Consider the following 16,617-nt stretch of genomic DNA (forward strand, 5'->3'; position numbering starts at 1 on the left):
GGCGTAAATTCCCAGTCAGATTAAGAGGAAATTCATCTAGATGCCAAAGGTTTGCTAACAGTTAGAAACAAGTATCTGCAACTCTCTCAGACTCAACACAAGAGAGAACAGTCCCTTGCCAGCTGCAAGAAGAAAAAAAAAAAAACCTCACTGCTGACCAGGAAATCACCCATCTTTACAGTAACTCAGATGTGACCTAACGGTGTCCAGAACGAGATCTCATTTTATGTGAATTTTCAATAGAGAATGAACAATTTAAAAACTGAAGCTGTTTATTTATACAACTGAGTATTTCACTTTAAAACGGCAGTACAAGGAGGCACTGCCCCGATGCCTTACCTTTAAACTCAGATTCTGTGCCTGGCTTTGCGCTTTCGCACGCCACACATTTGGTAGCGTCTGCTTTATTCTGTACCAGGCACACGTCACAGTCCCAGCTGCCCTCGGGTTTCTTGAACTTATCTAACCCCAGGCAGCTTCCAGAAGACAGAGAGACGGGGACAGTGCTGCTACCTGAAGCAGGTACCGGACTTCCTAAAAAACAGCAAGGAAACACGTACAAATTCTAATTCACATTATGTCAGTATCTTAAGGCATCACTAAGTCTAAACATTCAATTAGTGTTTCCTATTAAGACAGATAAAGTGCCAGAAATATCAACTTTACACTGTTAAGAACAGTATAAAAAGCTCAGATTTCTTTTAATCTTACAAACAAGCAGCTCACACTCACCTTGCCTAGTGATGAGCTCTCTCTTAACCCGAAGTTTGAATAATCATGGTTTAAAAAAAAAAAAACACATGCTCAGAAATCAGAGACTAAAAGACTAAAACGTTCTTAAGAATCTTTATCAAATCTCTTCAAACAGCACAGCATTTTAAAATCCAAGATATAAATTGTAGGCAATATCCTAACACATAAAATACATAGCCACAGACCACGTTAATTGCAAGATTTCAAAGCCCAGCTCTGCCTCTGAAATGATCATTTTTGCACAAAAGTTCATGGCAGTGGTTAACAGACATTTATTAAGCACCATAATATACCATGGTTCTAAGGACGTAAAGATGAATGAAATGCTGCTTAACTTCTAAAAGTGCTAACGGTCTAAAAAGGGGGAAAGTAAAACATAAATGCATAATAGCACCATCACCAAGATGGAAAGTGATAAATGAGAATAGAAGGAAGAGCTGACTGTGGGGCAGGAGAACGGATTCACAGAGGTGCCATTTAAATCTGCCAAGTTTGTGGGGAGCAGAGGGGGCACGGGAAGGACGGCTCCACGAAGCCATCACGAAGTGAGTGTGTGACGAGGGGAGCCATTCGTTCCGGCACCCCCACCCGCTGTCCACCTGTTGCCTCTCCCAGCCACCTGGTGTCTGTTCTACCGTTAGGTTCTCCTCCAACGTGCCAAGAAAATTACTCCCCGAGGCTCCATCTTCGTTCCACTGTCCTCACAAGTCTCACCACCAACAAAACCGCTTCCTGAGCCGTAACTGCGGCCCGCAGCTCTGCGCTCCCCTCCCCAGCCGGTCAGCGTGGCTACATGCCTCCTCCTCCCTCACATGTTCTCCTAGCAGTTTCGTTCCCTTTTTCTGAGCCTCCTACTGCTACCCTGTGTCAAGTGGCCCTCAGCTCTTGCTGGATTAACAGTCTTCTTACTGAGACCTCCACTCTTGTTCCCCGAAGTCCATTCTTCTAAGAAGCAACCAGTGCCACATAGTTTTGGGTTTTCCTCTCTGGTTCCTCCTTTACAAGATTAACTGTTCCAGAGTTTCATTCCTGCCACTCCCTGAAGTTAACAGAGCTCAGTCTTAGGCCATCTCCTCTATTCCCACGACTCCCTCACTTTACATCGCCTCTACTCCCATGCCTTATTTGAAAACTATAGCCTAATGATGCCCAAATTTGTATTTCCAGCCCAGAGAGCCCATTACAGGATATCCAAAGGCCTCGCATGTATGTGTCAACTTCACAGCTTCAAATCCACAGGGAGTCAACTGTACATTATTCAACATCCTGATTTGACTCCATTAGTATCCGAAGCCATTACCTTTGCCCACAGTACTACTGATGGAATTTCCTCATCTGTCCTCTGGTCTCCCTTCAACTTTTGCTATCTTCAAATCTACCCTCCAAAAAGCCACCAAGCAATTTGTCAAACATACAAATTGTACTGTATCACTCCTCTGCTTAAAATAATGGTTCATCATTTACAGGATGAAGTCAGATTTCTTTAATAAACGTATGAGCTTCCTTTATTTGTGGCTAACAATTTACTCCCTAACTTTTCTTCTCCTAATCAACTCAGAAGTAATTCTAGCTTCTTGTATGATCAAAAACTTGCTTTTTTGGGGGGGGAGGGGGGCAAATGCCAGATGGAAAAAGAAAAGTTATTTCAGAATGAAGATTCTGAAATCTTATTCTTGTGGAGATGTCCAGTAAGAACTAGGAATATGGCTCACCCCTTGTGTTCAGACATAGAGTATACGGCTAACAAATCAAGAACTTTCCATTGCAGACCTAAAACTACATATCCATGAATAATGCAATAAAAAAGGAAGTATAATTCCCAGGGTATTCATAAATTCATATAATTCCCAGGGTATTCATTTTATTTAGCACCCATATTACCATATATCTATCCAAATAATTCTATAATATTATTACAAAAACAGCAAAGAGTCATTTCCAGTTGTGAATCTCAGTAACTTTTTCAAATTTGAACAGAGAAACAGGAAAAACTCAAACCCGACTCCATTTTCTCACGGCCAGGTTAGAATTTTTTCATTAACGATTCAGTAATTTACTATCATGGCAATATCTCCGGCAGAGAGCACATAGGTATCACCATTAATATTCGGCCATAGCCTTTTCATAAGGCAGTACTGTCTACCCCTTAGTGAAACCTTCTCTGGAAATGACCATGTGCCATCCTCATTTCTAAGAGGAAAAGAGACGAAGTGGTATCTCGTTCTGGAGAAGTCTGAGAAAAACTGTCCCTTCTAAGTTCTTTCAGCATCTGTAGTAGTCAACTTTGAAAATGATCGTGAAGATCAAGACGTTTCTATTGATAAAAATGTATGTAAAGAAAGAGGTGCAACTATATATTGGGCTGTTTAATGCACCACCTCAGATAACATGGAGATCCAGCCCCAGGCAAGTCATTTTTACCTCAAGACGGCTTAGAAAAATTAAGATGTATGAGGAAATGCTCATCCTACCATATTACATTGAGGTGGTTCTTAGCAGACAATAAATTTAAATGTCCTACTAAAATAATGAAAAAAATTTTCCCAAAGAGCCATACACGTACCTGGTTTCTCAGACACACAGGACACACATTTACTGTCTTCTCCATTATTAAAAACACAGCACACTGGACACTCCCAAGATCCCACGGGCCTTTTAAACTGATCTGCAAACCCTAAGGCAGCCGTGGTCACAGTGCAGGTGGCAGATGAAGCAGCCACAGTCACAGCGCTCTCTGAAGCCGCGGGCAACGTAAGGACTCGCTTAACACCAGTCCCAGGCTTCGGGGTTTCACAAGCCACGCATTTTATCGCCTCGGGTTTATTCTGCACTAAGCAGGTATCACAATCCCAAGTGCCTACTGCTGGTTTAAATTTGTCTCCGAAACCTGTCCCTGACACGGGAAGAGTTGATTTGTCACTTTTACTTGGTGCTCCAATTGCAGTTTGTTTAGCAGTCTCTTTTGGCGGCAATTTTGTTGCTTGACAGGCTATGCACTTGCTGTCTGTAACTTTGTTCTGGAGTAGACAAGTATCGCACTGCCACGATGGTCTGGCTTTTAAACTTTCCCCAAACCCGATGCCACTAGAAGAAAAGCTACTTATTGCTGGTCTTGTATAAACGACTGGGCTTGTGGTGGCAGGCTGAGAAGCAAGAGAATCTGCCTTCGGTGACGTGAAACCTATAATGAGGGAAAGAGGAGAGTGTAAACAAAAAAAAAGTAAGGGAAGCTTTCTAATCAGAACATGAACTGAAATGCTATTACTGGGAGAGCACATACTTATACACATTTATGCGGTTACTAAAATCCAATGTGGACTACTTATAAATAGAGTTTTGGGGTTTTTTTACCTAAGCAGTATTTATTAATCACATAATTAATAAGTGACACTTTGGTCCTTGTTAAAATTCTACAAAAGAGGTTTTGTTTATAGTACATTACCTTCTCCCTCTAGGAATTTCTACTTACTGTAATTCAACCACTATCTAATTTGAGGCTTTAACTGGTAGTAATTTACCGACATACACCACTGTCATCCGTGTGTGCCACACTCTGCCTCGCCACAACCCCAATGTACAGTATGTTCATAGCCTTCCTCCCTCGACTATTTTTTCTTTCAGGTGTTCCCTTGGCTAAGCCAAATGTCTTCAACATCTATAATCTTTCAATTTTGTCCAGTTATAATCCACTATTGTGGTACCCTCTACTTTCAGTAAAAATCAGCAGAGCTGCATAGGTATGCAATATTGGACAGATACCCTTCCCAAAGTATAGTGGGAGTTGTAAGGACTGGTTTTAATTATACAAAGCTCATACAGAACTTTAAAACAGTAATGGTTCAATGAGAAATATGATGAAAAATTCCAACAGAGATGAACCAAACCATCTGGTAAGGCCTAGAAATACAGAAAGGAAGACCCAGTCTACCCTAGTGGAGGATGAGCTCATGCTACTCAAAGATGCCCATGGAACGTTACCAAACCCTAATTCAAAAAAACTGCCTCAGGTAGTTCTCCAATATAATCACAGAACCTTTCACATTGTAAATATACTTTTTGTAACCACCAAAGGTGTACTTAAGACAATTAAGGTATTCACACAGAATCATGGAATAACAGGAGTTGAAAAAAATCTTTGTACTACCAAAACTGCTATCATTGAATTCAATCGATTCACTCCAACTTTACTCGTGGAAATAACCTTCCAATCCTTTACTTTGGACCAAGTAACCTTTGTTTTACATATACCAACAAACTCAGTGACCTGTTTTTCCAGCTTTTAACACAAAAGGAAAATAAAATTGGAGGGTAAGAAGATACAGAAGACTGTATTTAGAGATTTTCTAGGCTACAATTAATCCAACCTCGAGCTAGTTTTATTTTTAGCAAAAAGGCAAAACCTACATACTTCAGTTACTCCCACTGGTCTAAAATGTACTATCTTTTTAATGATTAATTTGAGTCACTAAGTTTGGTGCAATTTTAACAGTAACCATCTTAAGATGTTACAGATTTCTTTTCCTTCCCCTTTTGCAGGTTTTCCTAATTTTCCCCAAAAGAACATAGGACTCCTCCGAATTCTTGCTATTTAAAGAAAATTGAAAGGGAGGAGACCTGGGCATCATGAATGCAGAGTATAACTTAAATGAAGATCAACTGTAGGAATGCGATGCCTCTCTACGACTCAGTTAATTCTAGCCCAGGCACTCTGGAGCTCTGCCCCAAGTGTGCCAAATTGTCTAAGTTACTGGGACTCCTGGAGGCAGTATACTCATCTCTAAAATGAGAAAGCCAGACCAAAGAAACCCAATCCTCCTAAATCTTGTTGTAGAAGCCAACCTTATCTGGAAATTCTTACTCAATTAGACATGAACATGTCTATCTGCTCAATAAATTTAAATTCTCTCTGAGCAACCATATCACCTTATAAACATTTTTACAGTCCTATAGCAGACATCACAATTGCATTGTAGCTGTCCTCCGATTTTCAAACTGAAATCTTACTCCTATTTGTGTACCTCCAGTCACTGCCTTCAAGTTATTTCTATGAGCTCTCAAACCTTGTTTCAAGCGAGCACTGTCCCTTGCACATGCCTATGTTACAATCAGCAAATGTTTTCTTTCTTTCATTGCTCAGAAAGAACTGGGCAATGACCTGAGAACAAAGCAGTTCAACATTCTCATCAGAGAAAGCTATGTCCAAGTATATCATCAGGTTTCTTTACATTTTTCTTTTCCAAACTGGCCTATCTCTACTAAAAAGCAACTCATTTTCTCCTTCTACACTTCCTTCTTTTTCTCCTGCTATACTTGCCTCTTAAGAGATTTCATATTAGGACAGTCCTTGAATTCCAAAGAAGGAGAGTTTCTAAGATATTTACTCCAAAAGAATTACATCTGACTATGTCTATTTTCAAGTGAATTCCCTATCAAACTAGCCATAATTTTCTAAAAACCTAAAGTATACCACAGACAACATTAAAATAGGGCCACAAATTTGTAATTAAGATTTTAGAGTATTTTCGAAGGCAGCTGTTTCTTACCGGGGCTTTTGAGAACATCTAGGACACTTCCTTCTTTCAGGGTTTTTGCAGGTCTAACAGGGCCCTCACAATCTTCATCTGGCTTCTTCTTACAGCTTGTACTATTCACTGCACTGATATCTTGAGCTGCAATTTTTTTTAATTGTAAAAGACATGCCAAGAAAAAGCACTGGAGTTAAATGTATGAAAAAGATCTTTCAAGGCCAATTTGGACCAACTTTTAAAATATCATGAAAGTCACTGTAATTCAAAGATAATGAACAAATTTACTTAAAAGTACAGGATTAACCATTATAAGTAGAGATACTATTCCCCATTCTGTACACCGTACATTTTTCTCCTCCAAAAGGGCAAAAAGTATAAACTATAATTGTTACCCAATGAATTAACTGGTAATTGAGGAAATCACACTGAAACACTGGAGAGGAGATGGCAACTGGAGCAAGCTCACAAACCACATGAAATGTGTTTCTGATTACACAACAATTTATAATATTCATCAAAAAAACCTTAACAATAAATTCCCAACTGAGCCAGTTACTTCATTTCTAGAAATTCATCCTATTATTGAAAGTATCCTTCAGTTTTCAGATGCCTGGGTGGCTCAGTTGGTTAAGCGGCTGCCTTCAGCTCAGGTCATGATCCCAGAGTCCTGGGATCAAGTCCCGCATCCGGCTCTCTGCTCAGCAGGGAGTCTGCTTCTCCCTCTGCCTCTTCCCTCTGCTCATGTTCTCGCTCTCTCAAATAAATAAATAAAATCTTTTTTAAAAAAAGAAAAGAAAGTATCCTTCAGTTTTCATACTGAAAACCTGGATGATAGATGCTCACTAAGGGACTGACAACATCAATCAGAGAACCCATACTGTGCAGCCACAAAAATCATCCTTAAATGCAGAGTTACAGGTAAAGACTTTAGAAATAGAAAGTCCAGAAGACTGTGAATAATACATCAAAAGAGTAATGGTAGCTGCTAGTGATGACTGCTACTTATTGCTGCTTCTTTTTAGGTTTCCTAAACTTTCCAAGATAAACATATCCTTATACTTAAAATAAGAAATCTATATTTTCAGTATGATAGTAGCTGTGTGGTTCCATTTCTAAACGAGAAGGTTTTTACAGATGAAGTAAATTCAATACAACCTAACAGGTATGTTTCTATGCATGGGAGGGGAAGGGGGAATGAGAGAAAGGGAAATAAAACTGGTCATCAAATGCTAAGCATTGGGGCGCCTGGGTGGCTCAGGCGTTAAGAGTCTGCCTTCAGCTCAGGTCATGATCCCAGGGTCCTGGAATTAAGCCCCGCATCAGGCTCCCTCCTCTGTGGAAAGCCTGCTTCTCCCTCTCCCACTGCCCTGCTTGTGTTCCCTCTCTCGTTATGTCTCTGTAAACTAAATAAATAAAATCTTTAAAAATAAATAAATAAAATAAAATAATATAAAATGCTAATAAAATATAAAATGCTAAGCACTGGGTAAAGAGTACATGGGAATTCAGTGTACTATTTCTGAAAATGTTTGAAATTTTCCATAATAAAATATAAATAACCAGGTTTTTCTGGAATGTTTGCCAATTTAAAAGGAGTGGGTCAAGTAGTTTCAAAAAAATCCTATCTACCCCCACACCTCATGTCATAAACAAAAATTAACCCAAAATGGATCAACGATCTAAAACGTGAGAACTGGGGCGTCGGGGTGGCTCAGTTGTTAAGCGTCTGCCTTCAGCTCAGGTCATGATCCCAGGGTCCTGGGATCGAGGCCCGCATCAGGCTCCCTGCTCAGTGGGAAGCCTGCTTCTCCCTCTCCCACTCCCCCTGCTGTGTTCCTTCTCTCATTGTGTCTCTGTCAAATAAATAAATAAAATCTTTAAAAAAAAAAAAAAAGTGAGAACTAAAACCATAAAACTCTTAGAAAACCAAGGAGGTATATTTTCATGACCATGGATTTAGCAATGAATTCTTAAGATATGACATCAAAAGCATAAGCAAAGAAAAAAACTGAATACTACCACATTAAAAACCTTTGTGAATCTAAGGACATTATCAAAAAAGCGAAGACACTCTACTGAATGAGAGAAATTATTTGCAAATCATATATCTGATAAGGATCTAGTATCCACACTACATAAAAATGCTTACATCTCAGCAACAGAAAGATAAACCAACTTAAAAATGGGCAAAGGACTTGAATACACATTTCTCCCAAGAAGATAAAAGACCAAGAAGCACATGAAAATATGCTTGACACCATTAGTCATTAGAGAAATGCAAATCAAAACCACAATGGAAGCATCACTTCATACCCAGTAGGATGGCTATAAACAAAAAATGAAAAATAAGCATGGTGAGAATGTGGACAAATTAGAATCCTCATACACTGCTAGTGGGAGTGTAAAAGGAGTCAGAGGCTGAGAAAAACAGCTTTGTGGTTCCTCAAAAAATTAGAGGTACATAGAACTACCATTTGACTATTTCTAGGTATATATCCCAGAGCACTGAAACTAGTATTCGAACAAATACATGTAAGTGAATATTCATACCAGCACTATGCACAACAGTGAAAAGCTGCAAACAGCCCAAATGTCTGTAAATGGACGAAGAGAAAAACTACCGCATATCCATACAATGGAATGTCATTCAGCCATAAAAGGAGTGAAGTACTGAGGCGCCTAGCTGGCTCAGTCGGTAGAGCACAGAACTCTTAAACTCAAGATCATGAGTTTAAGCCCCATGTTGGGCATGGAGCCTACTTAAAATAAGAAACAAATAGTAAATTTTTTAAAAATAAAGAAAAAAAAGGCAGCAAAGTACTGATACATACTGTAACATGCATGAACCTTGCAAACAGTAAGTAAAAGAAGCTAGATACAAAAAGTCACATTGTATGATTCCAGAATAGGTACACGCACAGAAACAAAACACTGACTGGTGGTTGCCAGGACCTGGGGGAGGAGAAATGTGGAAGGACTGTTTAGCAGATATATGTCTCCTCTGCAGGAAGGGGGATAGAACTGTTTTGGAACTAAACACCACTGAGTTTGTTCCCTTTAAAATGGTTCATTTTGCCTTACATCAATTTCATCTCGGTAACAAAAATATACAAGAAACAAAACACTGTGCCTACCTCTTATAATAACTGTGTCAAAACAAAACATATGTGGGACACCTGGGTGGCTCAGTCAGTTAAGCATCTGCCTTTGGCTCAGGTCATGATCCCAGAGTCCTGGGTTCGAGTCCCACATCGGGCTCCCTGCTCAGCGGGGAACCTGCTTCTCTCTCCTTGCTTGTGCTCTCTGCCGCTATCTCTCTCTCTCTCTCAAATAAATAAATAAAGTCTTTAAAAAAAAAAAAGGCAAAATAAAACATATGCTTGTAGCACTTTGTCATGGTCTATCCTCCTTTAGAATCAAAACTGACATGCTTTAAGGTAAATTTTAAAGATACCCTGCAGTGTACTCAAATTGAAGGAAAAAGAAGATAATGGAAAAATTAGCTCCTGCCACCAAGTAATTAATCATGACTTACACATTTTCAATCAGCTTCTTAACGACACAAGTGGTGAGAATCATTCCCACAATTCTATGTATGCCACTCCTAAAAAATGCCTTAAAAATCTGGATAATATCCACAGATGTGATGAACACAAAAGTTGTTTTAACAGGGTGCCTGGGTGGCTCAGTCGGTTAAGCGACTGCCTTCGGCTCAGGTCATGATCCTGGAGTCCCGGGATCGAGTCCCGCATCAGGCTCCCTGCTCAGCAGGGAGTCTGCCTCTCCCTCTGACCTTCTTCCCTCTCATGCTCTCTCTCTACCATTCTCTCTCTCTCTCTCTCAATAAATAAATAAATAAATAAAATCTTTAAAAAAAAAAAAGTTGTTTTAACAAATTACTGCTCATCCAATTACCATTAGTAACGCATTAGTAAAAACTGGGAAGGATTTTCATGCCTTTCTTCATAACCAGGCATGAAAATGGTAATTGGCAAAAGTTTATTCCTCTATGAATTCACAGTAACATTAAAGAAAAAAAAATCTTGTGATAAAAAGTACACCTGAAATGTGCTTGTTACTTCTTTCTCTTACATAAGGCTGTTTTAATCAATAAAAAACAGGACTACAAACATACCAAATTCTTATTTTGTGCCACTCTCATAATCTATGCTCCTATCTTCTGGCTCAACCAAAGCTAGAACATCTAGCTTCTAGGTCCTAGCTCTTTGGTTTTTGTTGTTGTTTTTTATTCTATCCTTTGAGGGAGGTTCTAGCTTTTTGGGGGGCGGGGGGAGTGGGTTGTAGTGTTTTGTTTTGTTTTGTTAATTCCAAAACTGAGATTGAAAAAACAAAACAAAACAAAAACCCACAAAACTGAAATAGTCAGACACTTCTGGATAGGGCAAAAGAACTTAACTGATATCTCAGCCTATAAAACCCCACTCCCACCCACATCCCCCACACCTCAACAGACATTGCTGTCAATCCATGATACCCAGGTCACCCCATTTAAAATCACTCAATGTCTTCCTACTACATTCAGATTAAAATCCAATTCTTTAGTGCAACATTCAAGAATTTTTAGAATTTAAAGCTACTTTTTAACTTCATGACAAATTACCTACAGATCTCAAAGAATATCATGCTTTTTTCTCTAATTCCTGTACCCTTGCATTTGCTGTTTATCTTTTGAGTAAAATGCCCTTGCTCAAAAATTCCTGACCTGAGTAACTTAGCCCAGATGATTCTCTACTTCCTAAACAAAAAACACTTGAAAGAAAACCACCACTATCAGAACAAAATGCTAGGATTTAATTATCTGATGACTCCTTTCTTTCCGTCAATTACACCCATTCCTTGAGTTCAGAAATTATGTATCACTATCGGCAGAGGCCAGCATAACCCTTACACATAAAAATGTTTGTGAACTGAACACTAAACCTAGAGATGGAGTCCACAGCAATTATAACTTCACCTCAATAACAATGTAGACAACCCTTCAATTTCTTATGAGATTTCATTTATAACAAGCTCACTTTATTTTAATTAAACAAAGATGACGGATATACGTGCTGCCATGACTATCCCTGTCATAATGAAATTGTAACATTTCCATTTAGTGAGCTAAGTATTTCTGAGAATAGAGACTAAAAATACTGTCAAGGATTTATATTAGCTCCTATTTGCTTTTTAGAGCTAATTTCATTCAAATAAGAGCATTTACAAGAATTGCTAAAGATTAAACAATGTGAAATACTAATCTAATGTAATGCAACTATTTTTATGTAAAAACTTGTGAGAAATTTTCACTTACCTGAACTACTACTTGTAATTGGTTCTGAAATACTACTACAGCCAGAAAGTTCTGCTGTTTTTGCAACAGGCACACTGAATGTAAATCCAATCTGTAAAGAAAAAAAATGTATCCTTTAAGAGTCTATTTAGTTTTAAATGAATATCAAATAGCTTTTTCCTATTCCAAGTAAAAAAAAATACACTGAATTTCATGTATTCCAGGTTTTCATATTTTATAATCTCTAAAACTGATGCTTCTTAGAATGAATGGTATGTCCTATCAAACAGCATTTTACATTTCTTAGGCATTTTTTCATTCAAATCAGTACATAAAATTACGTGCCCCTAAAGCTCATTTCTGGATTTCTAAATACCATTTTCTAATAAAAAGTATGAGACTTTATGGACAATGGGCAGGTTTCAGGCATGCGGGAGGGAAATTACAAAATGATCTGGAATATCCATCTGTGACAGAAAACAAGAGCACAATGAAAAAGAAAAGGCAACATGTAAAACTGATATACATGCCAACGATGCATGGGATAACCTGAACATTAACCTTATTCTCCCCAAAATATTTAACTATAAGAAACACATACTCTGAGGCATAAAAACCAAAACTTCTCCAGATTAAAGGCAATTCAAGAAACATGTTAACCAAATGCAATGCCATTTAGTTGATTAGGTCTTGATCTTAATTGGATGTAGGCCCAAGAGAAACAAAATAGTATTAAAGGACAGTCTAGGGCAATGGGGAAATCTGAATATGGCCTACATTATTATTATATCATGTTAAATTTCATGGATATGATAACTATACTGCAGGTATGCAGAGGAATGTCCTTTTTCTTAGGGAACATATGGATGTAAGGGTATCATATGGATGTAAGGTATCTTAACTTTCAAATGGTCATGAGGAAATATATATGCTTATATGTATATACAGGTACTGGAAAATAAACAGGTGTTGTTCACTCATTCCAGTTTTCTGTACACTGAAATTTTTTTAAGTTGAAAGAAAAACAATGCTATTTCTTACCACCAATGGCATCTTGGTTTTGATAAAAAATAAATCTGAAACATTCCTTGCTTGCTACTTACAGATGATGGAGGTAGTACATCTGCCTCAGTAGATTTTACAATTGGAGATGAAAATCGAAACATGGGGCTGCCAGTGCTGTTTGGAGAGGTCATTTGTACCTGGTTTACCAAATTATTAAAATATAAAAAACTTTTTAGAGAAAGAAATTGACAATAAAATAGACCTTAATTTAAGCAAATTAATCATTTCAAAGAAGCCAAACACAATTTCCTTTTAGATTTAAAAATCACTTGTTAAGGGGTGCCTGGCTGGCTCAGTCAGTTGAGCATAATGACTCTTGATCTTGGGGTTCTAAGTTCCAGGCCCACGTTGGGCGTAGAGATTACTTAAAAATAAAAATCTTTAAAAAATAAATAAAAATAAAGATTAATTGCTAAATTGTAAACTTCTGAAAAATAAACTGTAAACTGCCATAAAATCTGGCTTCTCATTGGGAGAGGAGTGTACTCTATCTCAGAGGTGAGTATCTGTCTAAAGGAGAAAAATACCATCTATAAGAATACATTCAGAAAAAGTAAAAGCCAGGGTGAAAGCATAAAACAGGAGCAGTTAATCCTACCTGAGAAATAAAAACAATAACCCCATTTTCACCAAAAAAAAAAAAAGCATCTTAATCAGAAACAATGTTTGGAAACAAACTTAAAATCATTAGTCTCTAAGGCACGGAATCAGAATTAAAGAGCACGCCATTATAATGTATCCATTTATAATGTACATTTAAGAAAGCAAAACACCGTTTCAATTTTTTCTCTTCTTATTCTGAGTTATTAATTTCCAGAGTGGGAACTTATCACTGCTTTCAACAGAGTATTAGATTTCTTAAAATAAAGAACAAAAATCACCTCTATTTGTACAACGGTTCTGTACCTTGTTTGTTAATGATTGCGAAGGACTAATGGGTGATGGAGAGGACGTTGTGATCACAGAGGAACTAAAATTGAAGGTAGGCAGTGAAGAACTGGTGATGGGTAGAGAGATTTTCGGCAATACTGGTACTTCCATTTCCTAAAACACAACATGTTTCATAATGATAGATTTCATCTTTCACGTTACTGTTCTATCCCTACTGATTTTCAGGAAGAACTGCTACAGTTACAGGTAAACTAAGGATAGGGCAAAGGTAACACCATACTGTGTTAACAGTGTGGGCTCTTGAATCAAAAGAATTGAAAAGATCTGAAACCCAGCTTTCTCACCAGACACGGTGGCTTTGTGAACCTAACTGCCCTCAGTACCAGTTTCTACGGCTGAAAACGAGAAAAAGAAAAAAAAAAAAAAAGCACACCATAGTTGTAGTATTAATATAAAACATAAGGTTATATATGGGCTCGGCATACAGAACAAGCATTTAATAAACATCAGTACTGGTGAGTTTGGTGAAATGCCTTGGTTTTTTTTTATTCCAATATAGCAAAGACCACCCCAAGTCTCAACCCAGGTTAAGGGCAAACAAAGAGAGTTCCACTTCTACTAATGGAATAGTTTGTTACCTGACGAATGACCTGACAGATAACAATTATAAACTCTGAACAGAAGAGAAAGAGACAACCATCTGAAAACACTGGAGAGCAACCAGAAGTAAGCAGGAACTGCAGAGATAAAAAACGCTTAGAAGAAGAAAGGGGCACTGAGTGAGTTTCCTGTACTCTGTGAGTTGGTGCCCCTGCTAGTTGAAATTCTGAGAGAAAATGGCAAATCTGTTCATGGAGGAATCAGAGGACGGACTAAGTGACCACAGCAGCTAGAAAATGAGGGGGAAATGCAGGAATGAGGAGCATATAAATCTGCATGTAAACTGTCCAAATTTCTAGCAGACGTGTAAGCTGCTCCTGTGTAAGGCAGACAACAAGCAGCCAACTTAGACTGAAGAGCTCCAGATTCCACCCACAAGTGGGAGAGAGTGGCACTTCAGGTAAGTTCCCCGCCAGCTAAAACTGAGTATTTCAAATGGATGTCGTTCATGGTACATCAATCACACCTCTGTAAAGTCAAGCCCTCTCCCCAAAGGAAAAATAAAGATGCTTTCAGATAAAAGAAAACTAAGACTATCTGTTGCCATAAAACCTGCTCTACAAGTTCTCCAGGGTGAAGGGATATGATACCAAATGGAACTCAAGTTTCTGGAAGAAATGAACACAAAACACTTTCATTCCTCTTAATTTCTTAAAAATACATACAACTGTATAAAGCGAAAATTATATGCTATATAATTTTTTATAGCCTATCTAATTTTAATACAAATGACAAGTATAATCTAAAATACCAAGGTAAATCAAACTATAAAGTTGCAAGAGTCTTCAATTTTACAGGTAGTGGTACAATATGAACACAAAGTAGAATGTGAAACTTAAGGACACATATCATAATCCCAAGAGGAACCACTAAGTAACATGAAGAGGTAGAGATAAAGACCAAGTAATTAAAACATAGTTCTAACAAATATTCAATTAACAAAAAGACAACTTTCAAAAAGAACAAAAGAAACAAAAAACAAATGGGAAAACCAGAAAACAAGAGGAAAATGGAGACCTAATCCAACTATATAAATAATTACATTAATTATAAATATTCCAATTAAAAAGCAAAAAATAGGGCGCCTGGGTGGCTCAGTCGTTAAGCATCTGCCTTCGGCTCAGGTCATGATCCCAGGGTCCTGGGATCGAGTCCCACATCGGGCTCCCTGCTCGGCGGGAAGCCTGCTTCTCCTTCTCCCACTCCCCCTGCTTGTGTTCCTGCTCTCGCTGTATCTCTGTCAAATAAATAAATAAAATCTTTAAAAAAAAAAAAAAGCAAAAAATAGAAGGCAAGACTCATCCATATATAGTCTACAAGAAACTCACTTAAAAAGATACAGGTTAAAAGCCAATGGATGGGAAAAGATACAACCTGCAATTCATAAGCCTAAGAAGGTTTATTCTACCAACAGAGTGGCAGGCTATAGTAATACCAGATATAGATTTTCAAGACAAAGAATACTTCCAGAGACTTTTTTAAAAGAAGAACATTTAGTAATTTAAAAGAGGCAACTGAGGAACCATGATGTGAAAGGCATACGCTTTAATGAGGGCTTTAAAATATGTAAAGCAAAAACTGACATAAAGGGAAAAGACAAGTTCACCAAATGAAAGTGGACAATTTTAACTCCTACTTCTCAACAACTTAATAGACTAAACAGACACACCCCGCACCCTGAAAAAACAGTCAGCAAAGACAAAAGATCTAAGAAATACTATCAGTCATCTGACACCTTATATTACACTATACCCGAAAACCGTAAAATACAGGCTTTAAGATTCATCAGGCAGACCATATGCTGGGCTACAAAACAAGTCTCAATACATTTCAAAACATTAATATCACAACTAAACACAGTTCTAAATAATCCACAGATCACATAAGAAATCAAAAAGGAAATCAGAAAGATACATGAAACACTACTATAAATCTTCTAGAAGAAAACGTAGAATTACTTTGCGGCCTGGGGATAGACAAAGGTTTCTTAGGACAGAAAGAACAGTAAAAATAACTGAAAACAAATGGGGCGCCTGGTTTGCTCAGTGGGAAGAGCATGGGCTCCTGATCTCGGGGTTGTAAATTCAAGCCCCACATTGGAGGCAGAGATTGCTTAAAAATAAAATCTTTAAAAAATAAAATAATTTTTTAAAAAAGATAAATTCAGGGGTGCCTGGGTGGCTCAGATGGTGAAGCATCTGCCTCTGGCTCAGTTCATGATCCCAGGTTCCTGGGATTGAGCCCTGTATCTGGCTCCCTGCTCAGTGGGGAGCCTGCTTCTCCCTCTCCCTCTGCCATTCCCTCTGCTTGTGCTCTCTGGCTCCATCTCGCTGGTAAATAAATAAATAAAATCTTTAAAAAAAAAAAAAAAAGGTAAATTCAAACTTCATCTAGGACATCTGCTGATCAAAAGATACTGTTTAAAAA

At 38.0% G+C, this 16,617-nt stretch overlaps 1 protein-coding gene across 6 annotated transcripts in view; it reads right to left on the minus strand.

Moving 5' to 3' along the window:
- The window catches only part of NUP153 (nucleoporin 153), an 82,355-nt gene that overhangs the window by 14,363 nt on the left and 51,375 nt on the right, over positions 1-16,617 (minus strand). For all 6 annotated transcript variants that reach the window (XM_025891279.2, XM_073877622.1, XM_025891275.2 and 3 more), the window contains 6 exons: positions 13,546-13,683; positions 12,678-12,776; positions 11,596-11,686; positions 6,297-6,422; positions 3,317-3,934; positions 340-534 (listed from right to left, as the gene is read on the minus strand). In XM_025891279.2, coding sequence (XP_025747064.1) covers positions 340-534; positions 3,317-3,934; positions 6,297-6,422; positions 11,596-11,686; positions 12,678-12,776; positions 13,546-13,683 — 1,267 coding nt within the window. The remainder of the gene's footprint in view (positions 1-339; positions 535-3,316; positions 3,935-6,296; positions 6,423-11,595; positions 11,687-12,677; positions 12,777-13,545; positions 13,684-16,617) is intronic.

Source organism: Callorhinus ursinus, unplaced genomic scaffold, assembly GCF_003265705.2.
Source record: "Callorhinus ursinus isolate GAN/ISIS: 27379988/994484 unplaced genomic scaffold, GSC_fseal_2.0 scaffold26, whole genome shotgun sequence".
NCBI classification, from domain to species: domain Eukaryota; kingdom Metazoa; phylum Chordata; class Mammalia; order Carnivora; family Otariidae; genus Callorhinus; species Callorhinus ursinus.